Source organism: Nomascus leucogenys, chromosome 4 (assembly GCF_006542625.1).
Source record: "Nomascus leucogenys isolate Asia chromosome 4, Asia_NLE_v1, whole genome shotgun sequence".
Lineage (NCBI taxonomy): Eukaryota > Metazoa > Chordata > Mammalia > Primates > Hylobatidae > Nomascus > Nomascus leucogenys.
This window is the reverse complement of record NC_044384.1, coordinates 118,863,438-118,885,219: the sequence shown is the minus strand read 5'-3', so window position 1 is coordinate 118,885,219 and position 21,782 is coordinate 118,863,438. Positions and strand designations below refer to the sequence as shown.

The 21,782-nt window shown below is 42.7% G+C and overlaps 1 protein-coding gene across 1 annotated transcript in view; it reads right to left on the bottom strand.

The window, feature by feature from the left end:
- Positions 1-20,971, bottom strand: part of DYNC1LI1 (dynein cytoplasmic 1 light intermediate chain 1) — a 48,507-nt gene extending 27,536 nt beyond the window's left edge. The window contains exons 1-2 of the mRNA XM_003256812.4: positions 19,264-20,971; positions 18,985-19,058 (exon numbers count right to left, since the gene is read on the bottom strand). Coding sequence (XP_003256860.1) covers positions 18,985-19,058; positions 19,264-19,409 — 220 coding nt within the window. The 5' untranslated portion in view covers positions 19,410-20,971. The remainder of the gene's footprint in view (positions 1-18,984; positions 19,059-19,263) is intronic.
- Between the last annotated feature and the right edge of the window lie 811 nt (positions 20,972-21,782).

Genomic DNA, 21,782 nt, shown 5'->3' with positions numbered 1-21,782 from the left:
GCAGGTACAGAAACCCAGAAGCAAAGAGGTGTCCTTCTAGGAAGGACAAATAATTTGAATGCATGAAATTTAGGATGTGAAGGGTAAAGGAAGCAAAAGGTGAAAACAAACAGAGGAGGCCAGATCATGAAGGGCATCTTATGCCAGGCTGAGAAGGTCAGACTATTCTGAAGATGAGGAACCACTAGCACAGTTTAGGTACTTTAGAAAGAGTGCTATGGAAAAGTGTGGAAGAATGACTGACAAGAATAAGTTTAGGAGTAAAGAGAGTAGACAATAGGCTATTAATGGAGTCCTAGCAAAAAATGAGGTAGTTCTGAACCAAGGTATGGAGGCAGGGACAATTATACTCAAAGGCTGTTTTGGTTGGGAGTTGGCAGAGAGAAGAGGCAGACAGAGAAGTCAGAGAAGACTGCCTGGCTATAAGTTCAGAAACACCACCTCTTTACCAGCTGCCTCTGAAGTGTTTGGTCCTAAGTCTTTTTGCAGACTGCTCTTCTATCCCTACCCAACATGTGTTACCTAGGGTTCCTTCCTCAGTCCTCTGCTCTTCTCACTGTATATGTAATTCCCAGAGACTGCAAATCCACGACTTCAATTCCACCTAAAATCTGGTGACCCACAGACTTCCTTCAAGGCTCAGCTTCTCCCAAACTACTTACTAGTCATTACTACTGGATGTCCCATGAATACCTCACATTTCAATATGCACAAAGCATTATCATCATCTTGCCACTTCCCCCAAAACATTGACTTACATAATTAATATAAGATTTCAACCTCAAAGCCTTTATATCCACTATTCCCTCTACCTAGAACAAAGTTCCTTCACATATCTGCATGTTGCCTAACCTCCTTTTTGCCTTCCCTCAAACATTACCTCCTCAGGTAGGCCTCCCTGACCACCTCATTCATTCATTCCTTCTTACAAACAAGTATTTACTATTCATTCATTCATTCATTCACTTTAAAGACAGGTCTCACTCTGTTATCTTTCTTCATTCATTCATTCATTCATTTTTAAAACAGGGTCTTACTATGTTGCCCAGGCTGGTCTCAAACTCCTGGCCTCAAGCATTCCTTCCGCTTAGCCTCCCAAGCACTGGGATTACAAGGATGAGTCACTGAGACCCCCACCTTTTCTTCCCCCATCTCATTTAGAATTACAACCTCCCAACATTCTTTTTTTTTTTTTCCAGTGAACATACTAAGATACTATGTATTTTACTTAGTCTCCCCCAACCTCAAAAGCAAGCTCCAGAAAAACAGGCATTTCTATTTTGTTCACTGCTGGCATCCCTAGTACCTAAAAAGCACATGTGACAAATGTGCCTATTATCTCTGCTCCTTTCACAGCAAAATGTATACTTTCGTTGTTGTTGTTCTTGAGACGGAGTCTCCCTCTTTCGCCAGGCTGGAGTGCAGGGTGCGATCTTGGCTCACTGCAACCTCCACCTCCCAGGTTCAAGTAATTCTCCTGCCTCAGCCTCCCGAATAGCTGGGACTATAGGCACACGCCACCACACCCAGCTAATTTTTTAATTTTTAGTAGAGATGGGGTTTCACCATGTTGGCCAGGATCTCTTGACCTCGTGATCTGCCCGCCTCGGCCTCCCAAAGTGTTGGGATTACAGGCGTGAGCCACCGCAACCGGCCTAAAATGTATACTTCTAAGCCTCCTACAGAGCAGCCACTGACACATCTTGTCTCAAACAACAAAAAGTGCTATCGGCTGCGCATGGACCTCAGCGTTTTGGGAGGCCAAGGCAAGAGGATCACTTGAACCCAGGAGTTGAAGGCCAGTCTGGTCAAGACAGGGAGATCCTCTATCTACAAAAAAAATAGAAAAATTGGCCAGGTGTGGTGGTGCACACCTGTGGTCCCAGCTACTCAGGAAGCTGAGGTGGGAGGACAGCTCAGGCATGGGAGAATCAAGGCTGCAGTAAGCTGTGATCATGCCACTGCATTCCAGCCCAGAAAGCAGAGTGAGACACTATCCCAAAAACAAAAACCAAAAACCCAAACCAAACCATAGAAAAGTGCTATCAATTCAGTTGCAGCCAAAAATTGATCTAAGTTTCACAAATCCCTAAATGCAGGATACAAATTTTGTCCCCTTACCTACTTTGAGAGTATTTTAAAACTATATTGTATATTAATGAGTTTGAAATGCAAAGGCCTAAAAAACTAGGACAGAAAAAGGATGAAGTCAACATGTTTCCATACAATAAAAATTAAAGACTAGAATTATGTCCTTTCGCCCATACCTTAGTCAAATGGAGCCACTAGTGGTTCCCACTTCCCTCTCTATGGAAGCAGCAAGCAGCATACAGCAGTGAACACTTACAGAGTGCCTGCCTGCAAGAGTATCCTGCCAACTGTAACTAACACAACAACTCTGAAGGGCGTGATTATCTCCCATTTGGCAGGTAGGATACTGAGGCTCAGTTAAGTACCTTATCCAAGTTCACACAGGTAGGAAATGACAGAGCCAGGTCTGAATTCATAGGAATTTAATGCCAAGGCACACTCTTCCTAATACTCAACAGTGCTGGTGTCTTTAGAGACCACTAAAGCAAGACTGTTTGGGAGCCGTGGTGGCTCAGGGCTGTTGTCCTGGTGCATGAGGAGGCGAGGCTAGGCACCTGAGGCCAGCCTGGGCAACATAGAAACCTCTAATCTATGTAACAGCAACAACAAAAAGACTGTTTATTTTTTGTATTATGACTCTCTGAAGAAAAAAGTTATCTCCACTTCCAAGAATCACTCCTATTTTCAGAAGAGAAAGAAAAATGAATTAATGCATTCTTCTCTGTGGACTTCGTCTGAGTGACAGGTGGGTATGTTCCTAGTCTTCTGAATCTAACTTGAAGTACCAGAAGTTTGTTTTACTATGCTGATAATTTTTTCTCTGCTAGAATTTTAAATGATGACAGCTATTCCTCTTAACATTCAGTACTTTGTAGATGTGTTTTAAGTAAACTTTACAACATGAAATTTGAAAAAGGAAGGAGCATATGGTCAAATAAATGTAGTATGTTAAACATGGTAGTTTCAGATTATTTCCCCACCCTGTGATTTCAAAATTTCTCACTTCTTGTAACAAGTTAGAAATGGTCACATTGAGAATAAATAACATTTTATAAACACAGCATTTTGGGGCTACAAGGAACTGTAATAAATCCCCTCTTCTTACAAATGGGGAAACTGAGGCCAAGGCTACAGTCACGAAGATTGGTGGTAGCATAGAATAATCCATGCCTCCCAAGAGAATCCAAGTCAACCTCTGCAAGGATACAACTCCCTTTAGATCTTAGGGTAAACAGAATAAGGAAAAAACAAAAACTTATTCCCAAGAATATTCTGACCACCTCACACACTGCTTTGGCAGGAAGAAGGTTCTTAAAATGTTTCAGGAAGCATTTTATTTATTGAAACAAAATCTTTCTGGGAGCGAAATTTCTATCAACCACTCTTCCTCCTCTCTCATTTATCAACTTTAATAACATCTGGTAATTGAAATTTTTGAATTTTTTTTTTTTTTTTTTTTGAGACAGACTCTCACTTTGTCACCCAGGATGGAGTGCAATGGCGCAATCTTGGCTCACTGCAATCTCCGCATCCTGATTCTCCTGCCTCAGACTCTCGAGAGCTGGGACTACAGGCGCATGCCACCATGCCCGGCTAGTTTTTGTGGTTTTAGTAGAGACGGGGTTTCACCATGTTGCCCAGGCTAGTCTCAAACTCCTGGCCTCAAGTCATCTGCCCGCCTCAGCCTCCCAAAGTGCTGGAATTATGGCATGAGCCACCTCATCAGACCCTGGTAATTGAAAATTGAACATTCATATTTTATAAACATTTTGAGCCCATTTCTTCTTTTCATACATCTTAAGCTTCAATTCAAAATCCTCTTAAGACCCCTCAGGGGATTATGCAGCTTTCACTTTCTTTACACGTAAATGCAGTCTGACATGATGTGTCTTGATGGCAAATGCAACATCTGAAAACAGATCTGTTTCATAAAAGGTCTAAAAAGCTAATGAAAACAAAGATTCTGTAAACAAAATCCCACTTTTTATCTCCTATTTTCCAGGAATCTGATCTGAGGTATCTGCAAAGATGCAGTCTTGTTCTAGGGTTATACACATCTTCCAATCATATTATTTGTTAAACTATTTTTCTCTTTTTATGTCTTTAGGCACAAAACTTAACATGTGGCCTCCTCCCAGTTCTCTTCTCCTCACTCTATTAATACACCACTTAAAGGCGAGCATTCACTAAGTATATACCACCCCCAATCCATTTCCATCCTGCAGCTGAGTGATCTTCCTGAACCGATCTCATTATGCCACTCTCTCTCTTAAGATCCTTCATCAGGGCATTCTAGTTAATGATAACACTTGCTGAAGTATTTAGAGGAAAGTGTACTGATATCTGCAACTTACTCTGAAATGCATTTTTAAAAAATGGGTAATAGAGCAGGACACATGTGATAAAGCAAATGTAATTAAATGTTAATGGTAGAATCTAGGTTGTGATATGAGTATTAACTGTAAAATCCCTTCAACTTTTCTGTTTGTTTGGAATTTTCGTAAGATGTGAGAAAAAAACCCGTCAGGGTCTTCCTGCTGTTCTTACAGGTAAAGGGCAAAATGTAAAGCTCCCTTACCTTTCCTGCCCATCTCTCACCATGTCCACCACCAACATGCTAGGCTCTAGACACATAATTTCTTTCAGGAACTTCTGGTCAGACGCCTCGTTCTCTCCCAACTCTACACCTTCCCATATGCCATCACTTCTCTCTGGAATACTCTTCCCTTCCCCTCACCTGGGAGAACGCTATCTTCTTCTGGTCTCTAGGAAGCTTTCTTTGACTCCCCATGTTTGGTTAAGTGCCCTCTTTGTGCTCTCAATAGCACACTGCAGACTGAATAGCACACTGTACTGCAGAAGGTCATCTTACACGTGTGTTTCTTCCAGCAGTCTATAAGTGTGTCAGGTCTGTCCCCAGCATTCAACGAATACTCTTCAGGCAGGTTCTCCTAACAGTCAGCTAGACATAAAGTCTTTGCTTTTAAGGAGATTGCTTGCTTACCAAATAGAGAAACCACGTCTTATGTATAGATCTTTAACCAACCTTCATATTCTTTTTGTTGCTTTGTGGGTTTCCTTCTTGTTTCTCTGTTTTGTTTTGAGACAGGGTCTCATTCTGTCACCCAAGCTGGGGTACAGTGTGCAATTATGGCTCACTGAAGCCTCAACCTCCTGGGCTCAAGCAATCCCCCCACCTCAGCTTGAGTAATTGGGACTACAGGGGTGTGCCACCATGCCTGGCTAATTTTTTAATTTTTTGTAGAGATGGGGTCTCCCTGTGTTAACCAGGCTGGTCTTGAACTCAAGCAATCCTCCCACTTCAGTCTCCTAAAATGTTATGATTACAGTCATGAGCCAGGACATCTGGCCCAAACTTTCCTATTTCTTGATTCCGACCACAATCTCTATTTTCATAATATACTTCATCTGTAACTGCTTGTTCTGGCCATTTACCACAATCTATTAAAATCATTCATTACTCATATATATAAAACTCGAATGGCCACCTCTCATCAATAACAGATCAATTAATAGTGTAAGCTCATAATACATTCCTCCTTCACTAAACTTAGGAGAACTTTTTCTAGCCATTGGACCAAGGGTTGGTCCTTAGCTGCCTTGCCACAACCAAGCTGGACAATGTTTGAAGATAATAAAAACTCCATCATGAACCCTCTTCTCTTTATTCACCTATACAATTAGAAGGATAAAAAATGTTAAAGTTCAGGATGCCTGTCCTTTGACACTGATACGTTTAAAAATCATGCTTGGATGGGCACGGTGGCTTAGGCCTGTAATCCCAACACTCTGGGAGGCCGAGGCAGGTGGATCACCTGAGGTCAAGAGTTTGAGACCAGCCTGGCCAACATGGCGAAACCCTATCTCTACTAAAAATACAAAAAAAAAAAATTAGCCAGGCATGGTGGCAGGCACTTTGTAATCCCAGCTACTCGGGAGGCTGAGGCAGGAGAAACACTTGAATCCAGGAGGCGGAGGTTGCAGTGAGTCGAGATCACGCCACTGCACTCCAGCCTGGGCAACGACAGCAAGACTCTGTCTCAAAAAAAGTAAATAAATAAAAATAAAATAAATAAATAATAGAAATAAATATAAAAATAATGCTTAATGGCAAACAATTTAAAAAATTAAGTCACTAAATTATAAGTTATTGTTTGGAAAACACAACACACCTAATAGTTCCAGTAAAATAAAACAAAAAAATTTACTTTATTCTACACAATTAATATACCTTTAAAGTGGCAAGTAAGTACAGAAAAGGGGTTTCAAACAATGCTTGAAATAATCCAGCTACCTATCTTCAGTTCCTTGGCCTTCAGCTGGCAGTGAAACAGACACATCAGCTTTAAGACTGGCAGCCAAATAGTTAACGATCTGTAAACATATAATTACACAAGTAGAGAGTTCCAGTTCAAACAGACTGGATGAAAGCCCTTCCATAAAGAACCCTTTAGGTAATGAGGCTAAAATTATTTTCTGAATATTTTATCTAAATTTGCATGTTTATATACTAGATTTTCTTAAAGAGGGCATATTTAAAAAAAATCATTTCATTACAGCCTGAGCAACATGGCAAAACCCCATCTCTACAAAAAAATATAAAAATTAGGCGGGCATGGTGGCACACGTCTGTAGCCCCAGCTACTCAGGAGGCTGAGGTGGGAGGATCACCTGAGCCCAGGAGGCTGAGGCTGTAGTGAACTGTGATTGCACCACTGCTCTCCAGCCTGGGCAACAGAGCAAGACCCTGTGTCAAACAACAACAAAAATTTCATAAAAGCAATACTATTAATTTTCATGTCTACATGCAGGTGCTACAAAACTTTGTCTGTAAAGGACTAGACAGCAAATATTTTAAGCTTCTCAGGCCACATAGGTCTCTGTCACACATTTTTGTTTTATTCCCCCAACTCTTTAAAAATGTAAAAAAAAAGAAAAGAAAAAGAAAATCTCAAATTCCACACATGGTCACCAAAACAGTACAGGGTGATACTGCTTTATCTCCCTGATAGATCTCTAACTCAACAATAGAATGTAATCTCCATCAACTTTATAATAACAATTAACAGGGGGCCGGGCGCGGTGGCTCATGCCTGTAATCCCAGCACTTTGGGAGGCCGAGGCGGGCCGATCACCTGAGGTTGGGAGTTCGAGACCAGCCTGACCAACATGGAGAAATCCCGTCTCTACTAAAAATACAAAATTAGCCGGGTGTGGTGGCGCATGCCTGTAGTCCCAGCTACTCAGGAAGGCTGAGGCAGGAGAATTGCTTGAACCCAGGAGGCAGAGGCTGCGGTGAGCCAAGATCACACCACTGCACTCTAGCCTGGGCAATAAGAGCAAAACTCCATCTCAAAAAATAATAATAATAACAATTAACAGATTAGAACTATGAAGACTTAGAAATGTGATTTCTAACTGCAACACTGTCATTATTGATTGTGTAAACCAGTTAAATAATTCCATTTGTTCCCCAACTTCTAAATGGAGAAGAGTAAGATCAGACCATCTCTATAGTGATGGGTTTAAAATGCTTTACTATTATCACCCATTACTACTACTTCTTTTTTTTTTTAAAGACAGGGTCTCGCTATGTTGCCCAGGCTAGTCTTGAACTTCGGGGCTCCAGCAATCCTCCCATTTGAATTTCCCGAGTAACTTGCACTACAGGTGTGTGCCACTGTGCCCAGCTTCATCCATTACTTCTTGATCAGTCATACACTAGAAATAAAACTCATATATATATATAGGTTTTGTGTGTGTGTGTGAGATAGGGCAACTCTGTTGCCCAGGCTGGAGTGCAGTGGCAAGATCTCAGCTCACTGCAGCCTCGATCTCCTAGGCTCAGGTGATCCTCCCACCTCAGCCTCCTGAGTAGCTGAGACTACAGGTGCATCCACCATGCCTGGTTGATTTTTGTATTTTTTGTAGAGCAAGATTTCACCATGCTGCCCAGGATGGTTTCAAAGTCCTGAGTTCAAGCGATCTGCCCACCCTGGCCTCCCAAAATGCTGAGATTATAGGCGTGTGCCACCATGCCCAGCCCAACTCCTTTGTAACTTACATCAGCAGTTTAAAAAATATAACAATAAAAACAAGAATTGTGAAAAATGAGTAGTCAAAGCAAAAAATTAAGAACACATAATACTTTAATGATAATAGCTATCTTGAACACTTCCCAAGTATGCATGCCACTGTTTGACATGGTCCCCAGCATCATGAACATCAGGAGACAGGGAATTCTAATGTGCTATATACCTTCCTTATCCAATTGAGATATCAATATTGTAAAGCTGACATTTTTGATTTAGCCTTATATGACATAAATTATCCTATTTTATCTGAAAGCTCTGGTGACAAGAGCCATGAGGGGTCTTCACTAAACTACCTGTGGTGTATATCTTCTGCATGGCCTTCCACAGGTTATCTGGAGGACCCAGGTAGGGTGAGGGACTTTTGGTGTGCTCCCCATCTCCTAGAGGGCATCGTCCTCCCTCACATTGGTAGGTAAGAGTAGGGAGAGACTATTAACCAAACGCAGGACACAAAGTGACTGTAAGTAAACATTTATGCATGCCTATTCATGACTACATCCCTCCAACATGTCAAGGGGTGCCTGTAGAGCAAAAAGACAAACCCAATTTTGAATTCCAGCTGAAGGCCAGGCGTGGTGGCTCACAGCTGTAATCCCAACACTTATGGAGGCCGAGGCAGGTGTATCAACTGAGGTCAGGAGTTCAAGACCAGCCTGGCCAACAATGTGAAACCCCATCTCTACTAAAAATAGAAAAATTAGCCAAGTATGGTGGCATGCCTGTAGTCCCAGCTGCTCCAGAGGCTGAGGCAGGAGAATCACTTGAACTAGGGAGACAGAAGTTGCAGTGAGCCGAGATCGTGCCACTGCACTCCAGCCTGGGCAACAGAGTAAGACTCCGTCTCAAAAAATAAATAAATAAAATGAATTCCAGCTCAGTTGTGTAACCTGGGGCTTAAAACCCTTTCCTGTAAAACAGTAAACATGCTACATAACGCGGCACCTAGCAGAACACCCAACACAAGTAACAGACACAATACATGATAGTTCCCATCCCTGCAGCTGGCCAAAGCCCTACCTTTGGATTGATCATTCAGCAATTCACATTACATTAAAAAAAACAGAACTTATCCTTAATCATTTTCCTTACTCCCACAGGCTGTCTAGATATGAATTTAAAATAACATTTAGTTGGCCGGGCACAGTGGCTCACGCCTGTAATCCCAGCACTTTGGGAGGATAAGGCGGGCAGATCACCTAAGGTCGGGAGTTCAAGACCAGCCTGACCAACACGGAGAAACCCCCGTCTACTAAAAATACAAAATTAGCCAGGTATCGTGGCTCATGCCTATAATCCCAGCTACTCGGGAGGCTGAGGCAGGAGAATCGCTTGAACTGAGGAGGTGGAGATTGCAGTGAGCCAAGACTGCACCACTGCACTTCAGCCTGGACAACAAGAGCAAAACTCCGTCTCAAAAAAAAAAAAAAAAAAAAAAAAAAAAAAAAAAAAAAAAAAAAAAACACCAAAGAAAACATTTAGTTTAATCCAATAACTATCTACCAAGATCAGTAAATGCTAACCACAGTAGTTGATTATAATGGCTATTAATAGTTCCCATGCCCTAGGAGGTCAAAGTCACACTAAAGCAATGGTTCTTAATCAAATATGGTATGTATTCTACAATTAAATCATCTTTACATTAAGATGCAAATTTTTAACCTACTAGACAGCCAAAGATTAAAATGAATAATATTTAGTATTGGCAATGGTGCAAAACAAACAAGTATTCTCACATACTGATGGTAAAAATGTGGCCGGGCATGGTGGCTCACACCTGTAACCCCAGCACTTTGGGAGGCTGAGGTAGGCGGATCACGAGGTCAGGAGATCGAGACCATCCTGGCTAACATGGCGAAACCCCGTCTCTACTAAAAAATACAAAAAATTAGCCAGGCGTGGTGGCACACGCCGGTAGTCCCAGCTATTCGGGAGGCTGAGGCAGGAGAATTGCTTGAACCCAGGAGGTGGAGGCTGCAGTGAGCCAAGATGGCACCACTGCACTCCAGCCTGTGTGACAGAGCAAGACTTCATCTCAAAAAAAAAAAAAAAAAGTAAAATAGTAAAATAGTACAACTTTCCTAGAAGACTGACAATACTTACGTAGAAAAATTTAAAAGACCTAACAATTGCACTTCTGGGAACTTATCCCAAAGAAAATACTGGGCAAGTGGAAAGTGAAGTATAACAATAATAATCTGTCTACCAATCCATTATAATTATGGTATAGCTATATATACTATTCAGTCAATAAACAAGATAAAGCCGTATCTATTAACATGAAAAAAAAAACCATGTTACACGAAGTGAACCATGGTACACGACATTAAAAAAAAATCTGATTGCAAACAATATAAATCATGAGTTTATTTTTAAGAAAAAAATATTCACATAGAGAAAATGAACACGACCTGGTGTGTTAATAGATGCTCGTACCTATAACCCTAGCACTTTGAGGCCAAGACCAGAGGATCATTTGAGCACAGGAGTTTGAGACCAGACTGGGCAACATACTGAGACTCCCATCTCTCCAAAAAATAATTAGCCAGATATGGTGTCCTGTAGTCCCAGTTACTCAGGAGGCTGAGGCAGGAAAATCACTTGAGCTCAGCAATTGGAGGATGCGGTAAGCTATGATTACACTATCACACTCCAGCCTGAGGAACAGAGCAAGACTTTCTCTCTAAAAAATAAAAAATAAATAAATAAGAAAAAATGAACACTTACCTCTAGGTGGTAGGATCATGCATTATTTTCATGTTCTTTCTTTCCTTCTTTTGGGACACGGTCCGGCTCTGTCACCCAGGCTGGAGTGCAGTGGTGTGATCACAGCTCACTACAACCTTGGACTCCCAGGCTCAAATGAACCTTCTGCCTCAGCCTCCCAAGTAGCTGGGACAAAAGACATGTGCCACCACACCAGCTATTTAAAAAATTTTTTTTGTAGAGGCAGAGTCTTGCTGTATTACCCAGGCTGGTCTCAAGCCATGCCCCCACCTGGGCCTCCCAAAGTGCTGAGATTGCAGGCGGGAGCCACTGAGCATGGCTATTTTCACTTTATCTTCTTATCTTTTTTTTTCTTTCTCTGGCAAGAAACATGCATTACTTTCATAATTTAAAATAATGATTTCCAATTTTGAGGGGAAAGTGTTTTAGACATAATTTCTTTTGGTTCTTTTAATCCCATGATGTACGAAATAATCTCAGTTTACAGGTCAGGAGGTTCTAATTTGTCCACAACTCCACCGCTTCAAAGGATAGGGAGGCTGACTCTAAGATCTTGTGGCTTTTGTCAGGACTCCTTCCACCATACCTAAACTGCCTCGCCCCTTTACTCTGGGTTTTAGGCCCTTTTCACCGGTTGTTCTCCTCCCCACCCTTCTTAGCAAAATTGTACTCAGATACTACCTTTTCCACAAAATATTTCGTGACCTATTTAGCAATTATTTCATACCGACATACTTGATCTTTACTACTTTGAGTCTCTTCCCCACAGGAGTTTATAAGCTCCTGGAGGGCAGGAGCTGAGTCTTAGTCATCCTGTTTACCCCAGATGATTCAGCAAAGCATTTTATACATGACATGTCTCTAATAAATGTTTGGTGAAAAAAAAGAATAAAATGGTAATCTGTGGGGTCTTTCTAATAGCCACTGTCCTGATTTTACAAATAAAGCAAATAAGGCCCAAAAAGGTTAGTCCATGGTCACTTACTTTTTTTTTTTTTTTTTTTTTGAGATGGATTCTTGCTTGGTCACCCAGGCTGGAGTGCAGTGGCGTGATCTCGGCTCACTGCAACCTCCATCTCCTGAGTTCAAGCAATTCTCCCTGCCTCCACCTCTCGAGTGGCTGGGATTACAGGCGCCCACCACCACACCTGGCTAATTTTTCTATTTTTAGTAGAAATGGGGTTTCATCATGTTGGCCAGGCTGGTCTCAAACTCATGACTTGAAGTAATCTGCCTGTTTTGGCCTCCCAAAGTGCTGGAATTACAGGCCTGAGCCACCAAGCCTGGCCACTTAGACTTGTTAGTGACAGAGTCCCATGCTGAATTTTGGACTTTTCTTTTCCTATTTCAAGACTCCTTCCTGTTTTATATTTTCTAAGTGCTTTTACTGGCATTCTCTCTCACATGGATTTCACACCAGCTGAATTACTGCTCTACCAGCCTGTATCTGTGATTTGCCAGTTCTGTTTTCTGCTTTTGACAGTAGCACTGGGGGAAATATTATATGAAGTCCTCTTAACAATTCTTAAACCTGTGCTCAAACTATACCTAACTGGAATAACAATGATACTTTAAGTAAAGACTGTTCATCATTTGTTCAACAGATATTCACTAGGCCCCTATTATGTGCCACACACCATATCCCATTAACCAGAAATCTCTATTAAATGGCATTTGTGCTTACTGATAAAACTGACGCCAATAATCACCTAACACAGCCATGCGCTGTGGGTCAGACCTACAACCCCAGTGATTCAGGAGACTGAGGTGGAAGGATCACTTTAGCCCAGGAGTTGGGGACCAGCCTGGGCAACATAGTAAATCCCTGTCTCTAGAAAAATATAACAAATTTTTAAAATTAGCCATCGTGGTGGGAATACATGCCTATATTCCCAGTTACTTGAGAGGCTGAGGCAGGAAGATCTCTTGAGCCCAGGAGTTTGAGACTGCAATAAGTTATGATCGTGCCAGTGTACTACAGCCTAGGTGACAGGGCAAGACCCCGTCTCTAAATAAATAAATAAACAAACAAACACACACAGAGGTTCACAAACTTCAGGCCACAAGCCAAAACTGGCCTGCTGCCTGTTTTTGTAAATAAAGTTTTATTGAAACAAGGCTGTACCCATTCATTTACATATTATCCATGGCTGTTTTGGAACTAAAAGAGCAGAACTGAGTTGTTGCAACAGAGACCGTATGACTTACAAAGCCTAAACTATCTACAATCTGGCCCTTGACAGAAGAGTTTGCTGACCCTATTATAAGATGCCAATATGCCATCTTACTCTCAAAACACTTTATATTTGGTGTATTTTTAGTAGTAGTAACATATAATAAACATGTAATAAATAATTTCATGCTAATTCTTTGAAAAAATTCAATATCATATATGGTAACAGTCTATTCCTTGCATCATATTCCCATAACCAATCATGCCAGAAAACAGCAAGGTTCCATGATCATGGAACCTTGATGATCTTTAATCCCAGCTCTCACCAAATCAATAGTTTTAGACTGAACACTCTCATTATTTTTATAATCAGTCCTCATATAGAAAACCATACACTCCCTTGCCAGTTACAAGTTACTTCTCTGAACAGATCTCTGAATTCCACTGTGTATATCTTAAGGTTTCCTACAATAGCTCAAGCATAATAATTTTATTCCTGAAGTGGGGGAAAAAAAGACTTTCACATATACTTATTGATGATGTTCAGCATTTTGTGGGACTCTTTTGGCTGCATATTACCGTGGACTAATACCTTCAGGGAACAATATAGTGACTTTACATTTCTTTCCTGGGTGGAATTAAATGGCCTACATCTATATTAATTAATTAAAACCCAATTTCAATATGCCTTAAAACATTTCTTTAAAAATATTCAATAACTCACATGATTAAAATAAGAAAATTTACAAAATGTCAGATCAAATAAGGCTTTGGAGATCATTAAATTCAAATAGCCTAATTTACAGATGAGAAAGATGAGGCTTACATGACTTGACAAAGGACCAGCTAGTTTTCATTAATTCACACTGACGGCAAATCAAAAAGTTACACTGAAGTCCTATCTAAAAACCAGGCACTGTGCTCAGGACCAGGATTACAGATGTACCTGTGTTGACAATGAATTCAATTAATCTAAAGAAGTGATACTGTTTGCACTAAAAGATACACACTCAGAAGAATCAGATAAAATTCCTTAATAACTGCTAAGCATCCTCTTACAAGGAAAGCTCTTTTCCTTTAGGGAGACTGTATAGATAAGTGTACTAGCTCTGGGAGCCGGGCTGCACAATTTTTTTTTTTTTTTTTTGGAGACAGAGTTTCACTCTTGTCACCCAGGCTGGAGCGCAATGGTGCGATCTTGGCTCACTGCAACCTCTGCCTCCCTGGTTCAAGCAAGTCTCCTGCCTCAGCCTCCTGAGTAGCTGGGACTACAGGAGCCCACCACTATGTCTGGCTAATTTTTGTATTTTTAGTAGAGACTGGGTTTCACCATATTGGCCAGGCTGGTCTCGAACTGTTGACCTCAGGTGATCCACCCCCCTCGGCCTCCTAAAGTGCTGGGATTACAGACAGGAGCCACAGGGCCGGCCTCAGGCTGCAAAATTTTGAATACTGATTTTGCCTCCTGGCTATGTAACCCTAGGACAATTTACTTAACATTTCTGTTTCTGGCCAGGTGTGGTAGCTCATCCCTGTAATCCCAATACTTCGGGAGACTGAGGTGAGAGGAGGACTGCTTGAGCCCAGGAGTTCAAGACCAGCCTGGGCAAAATCGTGAGACCTCATCTCTCCAAAAAGTACAAAAATTGGCTAGGAGTGGTGACACACACCTGTAGTCCCAGCTACTTAGGAGGCTAAGGTAGGAGGATGGTTTGAGCCCAGGAGGCAGAGGTTGCAGTGAGCCCAGATTACGCCACCATGCTCCAGCCAGGGTGACAGAGTAAGACCCTGCCTCAAAAACAAAACAAAAATTATGTGTCTGTTTCCTGATCTTTAAGGGGATAGAGTACGTAAACAATCCTTACATGACTAGTACCTGTAAGTGCTCTATGTTAGGTATTATTATTATTATTTTCCTTAGGGACTTTTCTTATCAAAACATGGGAAAGTAATCAATATGGAGAAACTGCCTTTAAAGGCAGCCATTAAAATACAAATATGCCCAGCGCGGTCGCTCATGACTGCAATCCCGGCACTTTGGGAGGCCAAGGCGGGCAGATCACCTGAGGTCGGGAGTTCAAGACCAGCCTGACCAACATGGAGAAACTGTCTCTACTAAAAATACAAAATTAGCCAGGTGTGGTGGCACATGCCTGTAATCCCAGCTACGCAGGAGGCTGAGGCAGGAGAATCGCTTGAACCTAGGAGGCGGAGGTTGCAGTGAGCCAAAATCTTGCCATTGCACTCCAGCCTGGGCAACAAGAGTGAAACTCCATCTCAAAAACAAATAAACAAACAAAAAACCAAATATCATCAATTGTATTAAAAGTAATTGAATATAAAAGGTAAAAATGAAAACGCAGTTCTTAAAAGAACAATTTAGAGGTTAGAACCTACTTAAAATACATGCACGAGAAGTCCTACCTTTATTAAAAACAAATCTTAATGAAATCCATTCTCAAAACCTTTCAAGAAAGAAGAGTCAATATCATAGACATTCTGGATTTCATTAGAAGTCAGGCCTAGGCAGATTAAATGATTACTTAAACACAAGTGCCATGGCGACAGCTGCATCCCAGAATCCAATAAATATTTGGATTTTCCTTTAAAATAATTACCAGTACTTTCGTTCAAAGACAGCCTTTGAGTAGAAAGAGTTTTGTACCTGGCACTCTCTCCCTTGCAGGAACTTCTATCAAGTTAGAAATCCATGCCAGAGTCACAGAACAGGGCCCTTATGTTGTGTGACCTTGGAAAATCCACTTAACAGGTCTCTACAATTCATTACCCCATCTATAAATTGATGCCCTGATCAGGGAGGAGAGAGGTGAAATGAGATTTGTATGAAAATCCTTTGAGAATGGCTCTTACACATACACACATTACTAGTTATGACCCTTAACTCCCATCAGGTAGTAGGAGAGAGCATGTGGCAAGCTAAACTGCAATTTGTGTGTGTTGTGAGGGGAGTACTTAGGTCTATATCACTGTCCCTATTCTAGGTTGTTTCTGAAATGTAAAGCCTTGTCATAGGCTCAGATTTGTTTTTTTATTTTATTTATTTATTATTATTATTATTATTATGAGACAGGGTCTCACTCTGTTGACCAGGCTGGAGTGCAATGGCGCGATCTCAGCTCACTGCAACCTCTGCCTCCAGGGCTCAAGTTGTCCCTCCACCTTAGCCTCCTGAGTAGCTGAGACTACAGGCATGCACCATCATACCCAGCTTTTTTTTGAGACAGAGTCTTGCTCTGCTCTGTCACCCAGGCTGGAGTGCAGTGGCACGATCTTGGCTCACTGCAACCTCTGCCTCCCGGGCTCAAGCAATTCTCCTGCCTCAGCCTCCCGAGTAACTGGGATTACAGGTGTGTGCCACCATGCCCGGCTAATTTTTGTATTTGTAGTAGAGATGGGGTTTCACCATGTTGGCCAGGCTGGTCTGTAACTCCTGACTTCAGGTGATCCACCCACCTCGGCCTCCTAAAGTCTGGGATTACAGGCAGGAGCTGCCGTGCCAGGCCAATTTTTTTATTTTTTGTAGAGATGGGGTTTCACCATATTACCCAGGCTGGTCTCCAACTCCTGAGCTCAAACGATCCACCCCTCGGCCTCCCAAAATGCTGGGATTACAGGCGTGGGCCACTGTGCCTGGCCTTAGACTTGTTTTTTTAAATAAGAGACTCCAGAGACCACTTGCATTCATGAAAGATTTATTAGGGCCAAGCATCCTCCTGCCTAGCACCTTCAAACTCATAACAAAGAAAACCACAATCCCTATTTGATATTTCTTTCCTCCACCAGCACAGAGTGAATGCTGCCATACGTGATGGTGAAATGTCTGTAAGAAATCTTCAGGGGTATTTTAGAAACTTAACTCTATTTTTGTAACCAGTATACAAATCAGTTATTAGCTCCTTCCAAAGCTGAAAAGGACTCGCTGATGAAAATCCCAATAGTACTGAAAGAAAAATATTAAATTTCAAGCTCATATTACCTGATATTAGATGGAACTTTATGAACTATTAAGTTCATAAAAAAGGAAATTTAATCTATTCTTATATGGTGGAGTGAAGGAGGCTGGGGCCTCTAAGAACACTCAGTCCCATGAACAGACCCAGTGTCAAAGCGGGGTTAAAAAAAAAAAAATGGCACAACCTCAGTGCAAATTAGGTATACCAAAAAATGAACAAAACTGCCACTTTTGTTTTACCATAAACAGAATCATCTATACAATATCTAATGTGCAGAAATAACTGGAGAAAATGTATAAAATAGGAATAAAACTACTGAATCTTACCTTTACCATGGCAGTGTTTCCAAGTAAGTCTTACTTAATTAAAATAGAATCAATTTCAATGAGGTCATATGAACATAAATTCATTTTAGCTTAGTAATGAGTAGTAATCTGTTTAAGTTAGTAAATTAAAAATACATTCTACAATTTTTTTTGCTTTTGGATCCTAATTTATTTTTGCTCTATTAATATCACTTATGTAGGCACTAATTCAATTTTTTAAAAGTTCTGATCACAAATATTTTCTAATTCAGTTTAAGATAAATCCACGACAAAGTATCACGTGCAAATATTACCACTATACAAACATTAACTCATTTGATTCCCCCTACAACCCTACAGGCGGGTATTATTATTTCTATAACAACCATTTTAAAGATGAAGAAACGGAGGTTTATAGATGTCAAGCAACTTGCTTAAGATCTTAGGGCTTATATGTGATAGGGCAGTGACTCAATCCAGGCTAATCTGCAGTAGGTGCTTTCAATCACATTTAAAAACAAGGGTAAAAACTAATTTTTCAACTAGCTCCATGTAGCTTTAAAGAATATCAGTAATCATATATTCTTGCTTGGCAGCAGTCTATTAAAAAAGTAATTTTTTCTATGTAAACATTCGTATTTAACCATGCAGCCTATCAAGTAGTACTTGACTTCTTGTTTCCTGTTTTTAGATGGACATAACCAAAACAACAACAACAACAACAAAAAACACTCTGGTATTCAGCCGATACCAAACACCTAAGTTTTTAAATTGGATCATCGTATAAGCCAAACTTCAGTTATCTCGCATGTAAAGAACTATATAGAGAAATTTCTCCTATAAATGATTCAGGAGCTAAGCCTACAAAAATGCGAACCTGCGAACTATTCTCCTTCAGTCCTCTATCCCCACCTCCAGAGTCACTAAAGAAACAGAATACACAACTTCCAGAGAGCCAAGGAGATAACAGAACAATCAGGAGAACTGACACTGGACCGTTTCTCCTTATTACATCCATTTGCCTGAAGAGACTTAACTAGAAAGTTGTGTTCTACTGCCCTTTACAAATTTCAGAATTATATGTGACAGTTAAGGTAGCTGCAACACGAGCACATTGTACCAGAGAGAACGCTGAATCAAGAACATTTATCGCCAGGTCTTAGTTCTAGCTTCTGTCAATTATACAAAGAGTCAGCTATTAAATATTAATGGCATGCCATTTGCGCTGGAGCTCTCGCGAAGAGCCTCCTGCTACCAATTTTTGTGATGAAAGAAAACCTGTCATTTTCTAGATAAACCCCAGGCCACCAGAATCCCTCAGATGGGCGATCGAATTCTGTCCTTCCCAGGGGAGGCTGTCAGGGCCACCCCCATATCCCGAGGAGGAGGAGGAACCTGAGGGAGGGCGGGTCCCCGCAGGTCCTGGGTCAAGGGTCTCGTGTTCCCCTTCTCTCCCAGCCGTCCGCGACAGGTCGGGAGGCGAGGCGGGGCGGGGCTGGGCCGGCTGTCCGCACAAAGAGAGCCAGCGAGCTAGCCCCGCGGACCAGGTACCCCGGGCCGCTGGGGGCCGGGCGGGGCGGGGCGAGGCAGGGAACTCTTACCCAGCAGTAGCACGTTCTTCCCCGCAGGGAGCTTGGAGCGCGAGCGGGTGGAGACCTCGCTGAGGATGCAGGACCTAACGGGAAGCAAGGCGTACGGTGAGGCCGGAGGCCGCAGCCGCAGCGCGGGAGGGACGGACCCGGCCTCAGCGCGCCGGGGATGGGGCTGCCGGGAACGCAGTGGCCAGGCCCGGCGCCGAGCTCCAGCGGGCACGGGATCCCGAGGCGTCCGCGCAAGGCCGGGGGAGCCAGCGGGGGCTGAGGGAGGGGTGGAGTCGTTACCAAAGGTTCTGCCCGTCCTCGTCGTCGCCTGCCGCGGCGCCACCGTTGCCCGACGCTATCTCGTTGCCCAGGGGGCCGCCAGTGTAAGTCGAGGATAATCCCGGCGGAGAAGAACCGAAGGAGCCGACTCGCCCCACGGCCGCCATCTTGGTCGGGAATCACACCACTCCCGGCAAGACTAAATGTGCGAGGCGGCTGAGGCGGCGGCGGTGGAGGCGGCGGGAACCCGGATATGGGGCGTTCAGCGCACGGGAGCGGGGCGGGGCCTGCGGGGGCGGGGCCCCGGGGCCGGGCCGGGACTGAAGGAGCTAGCGAGAACGGACTGCGCGTGCGTGGCTGCCTGGCCGGCGCGGAGGGGCTGAGCGTACGCTGGCGGCGGCGTGGGCCGCTATGCTGCAGCTGAAGTCCAGTGATCTGACAGTACTGAAGCGCTTTCCTTCCGCTCATCCGCGGTCCTGGGCTGCAGCAGGGGGGTTGGGTGTGTCAGGTGAAAAGTGCTCCCTCCCACCCTTCAGACAGGTCCCCAAACCCTGCAGCCTACGCGGAATTCCTGCATTGTCATTGCCGGCCCACCCACTGTTCAGGCTGAGAGCGGTCGCCCGCCCAAACCGGCGCTTCGCCGGCGCCAAGATAGAAATGGGTCGCCCGGCTGGTAAAGAGGCTGCCCTGCAACCCTGGGCTGGAGTATTGCTGTGGTCCTGGATTTCTGGACTTGACTTGGGTTCTCAAGTGGCGAAGTGTTCCTCAACCTGGACTCACATCAGAAGCAGGTTCTCCGAGCCCCTAAGCAGCGGCGTGACAAAGTAATTGTTTACCCTGGAAATAGACTGTTATTTTAAAAAAATTATTGTCAGGGCTTGCTGTAATGTTCTTGATGTTTTTGTATGAGATCCTCCATGTGAGATTTGAAAAGATCCACTATGCGGGTCATCTAACCGGTCACTAGACGTTGATTCCACACTTACTACGTCGAGCACAGTTGACACTGGGAATACATGGATGGACTTATACTAGCCCTAAAATAACTCCTTTCCTATTAGAACTTTACTAGGTAAATGTATTTGAATGTCTGAACTCCATGTTTAGAAGGAGTCAATGGTTTTAAGGCTCTGTCCTAGTACACCTGTAAGAGCATTTGCTTAAAATTGCCTGGCCTTTGTATGTTATCTCTATCACTTCATATTTGAAAATCACTTGCTAGAATATGGCCTGATCAATGCTGTTATGCTAGTGAGAAAATCCACAACTAAAGACTATTTGCTGTATATTAGCGTTACGGTTAGGAGTCTGAAAGCCTTTGGAGGCTGGCAAATCTGAGTTCAGGTCTAACCCTTCGAGTTTACTGGCTGTGTAACCTTAGGCAATTTACTTAACCTCCGTGAGTCTCAGTTTCCTTATCTGTCAAATGAGGATAAAAGGACCTAGAGTTGTTGTGAAGATTAAATGAGATGATTCATGTAAAATGGCTTAGAATAACGACTGGCAAATCTTAAGCGCTCACCACATATTAATTGTTATCAATGACTTTCTTTACATTTCACACCATTAATATCTGACCAACCTCTAGAAGTGATGGGCCTAAAGAACACTTGGAGCTAAAATTCTTTGTCATCCGTAATGCCAGCGCTTTGGGAGGCCAAGGCGGGCAGATTGCTTAAGCCCAGGAGTTCTTGATCAGCCTGGGCAACATGGCGAAACCCCGGCTCTACAAAAAATTAGCCAAGCGTGGTGGTGTGTGCCTATAGTCCCAGCTATTTAGGAGGCTGAGGTGGGAGGATCACCTGAGTCCAGGAGATCGAGGCTGCAGTGAACTGCGATCATGCCATTGCAATCCAGCCTGGATGACAGAGCAAGACCCTGTCACTAAATAAATAAAGAAATAAATAAAATAAAACTTTTGATTTTGTTGTTTATATACTTAGGAAAGGAACCAGAATCCTCCCCAGTAGTCCTACACTTTCTGTGGCACAAAGCAGGATGGTGACCCCCAGGATAAGCTGAGTCTTTATGTCTCTGTTCTAAAGGAGAGCTGTATACTGCTCTTGGCCCCTCTGAAAGCCAATTTACTCTGTACTTTATTCTTTCAGTCATCTTCCTCAGAGCATTTTCCCGTCAATTTTGTTGTCAGTTCCATATCATATTTGCTTAGTCTGAGAAGTGTTTACTTTTATAATAGTGTCAGGCTTCTAACACCTCATGACTTCCAGATGCTCAACTACCCACCTAAATTGAGGTCAAAGTTGTATTCCTTGTGGTTTTATAATATCCCTATCCAGCATTCTTCCATTAAGGTGGCTGACAAAAGTAGTCATTTATGAATGCCTACTATGTGCCAGGCATTCTGTGTGTTGTATTTGCAATCCTCATACTTTGTAAGGGTCAGCAAAATTAAGTAACCTACCCCAGGTCACACAGATCAGAAGTTGATAGATAAGCTGAGATTTTTTACTATCTAGTCTGTAAAATGACCTAGGCCAAATCATGTTGAAATAAATGTCCTGGTAATTTTAGATGCTGTT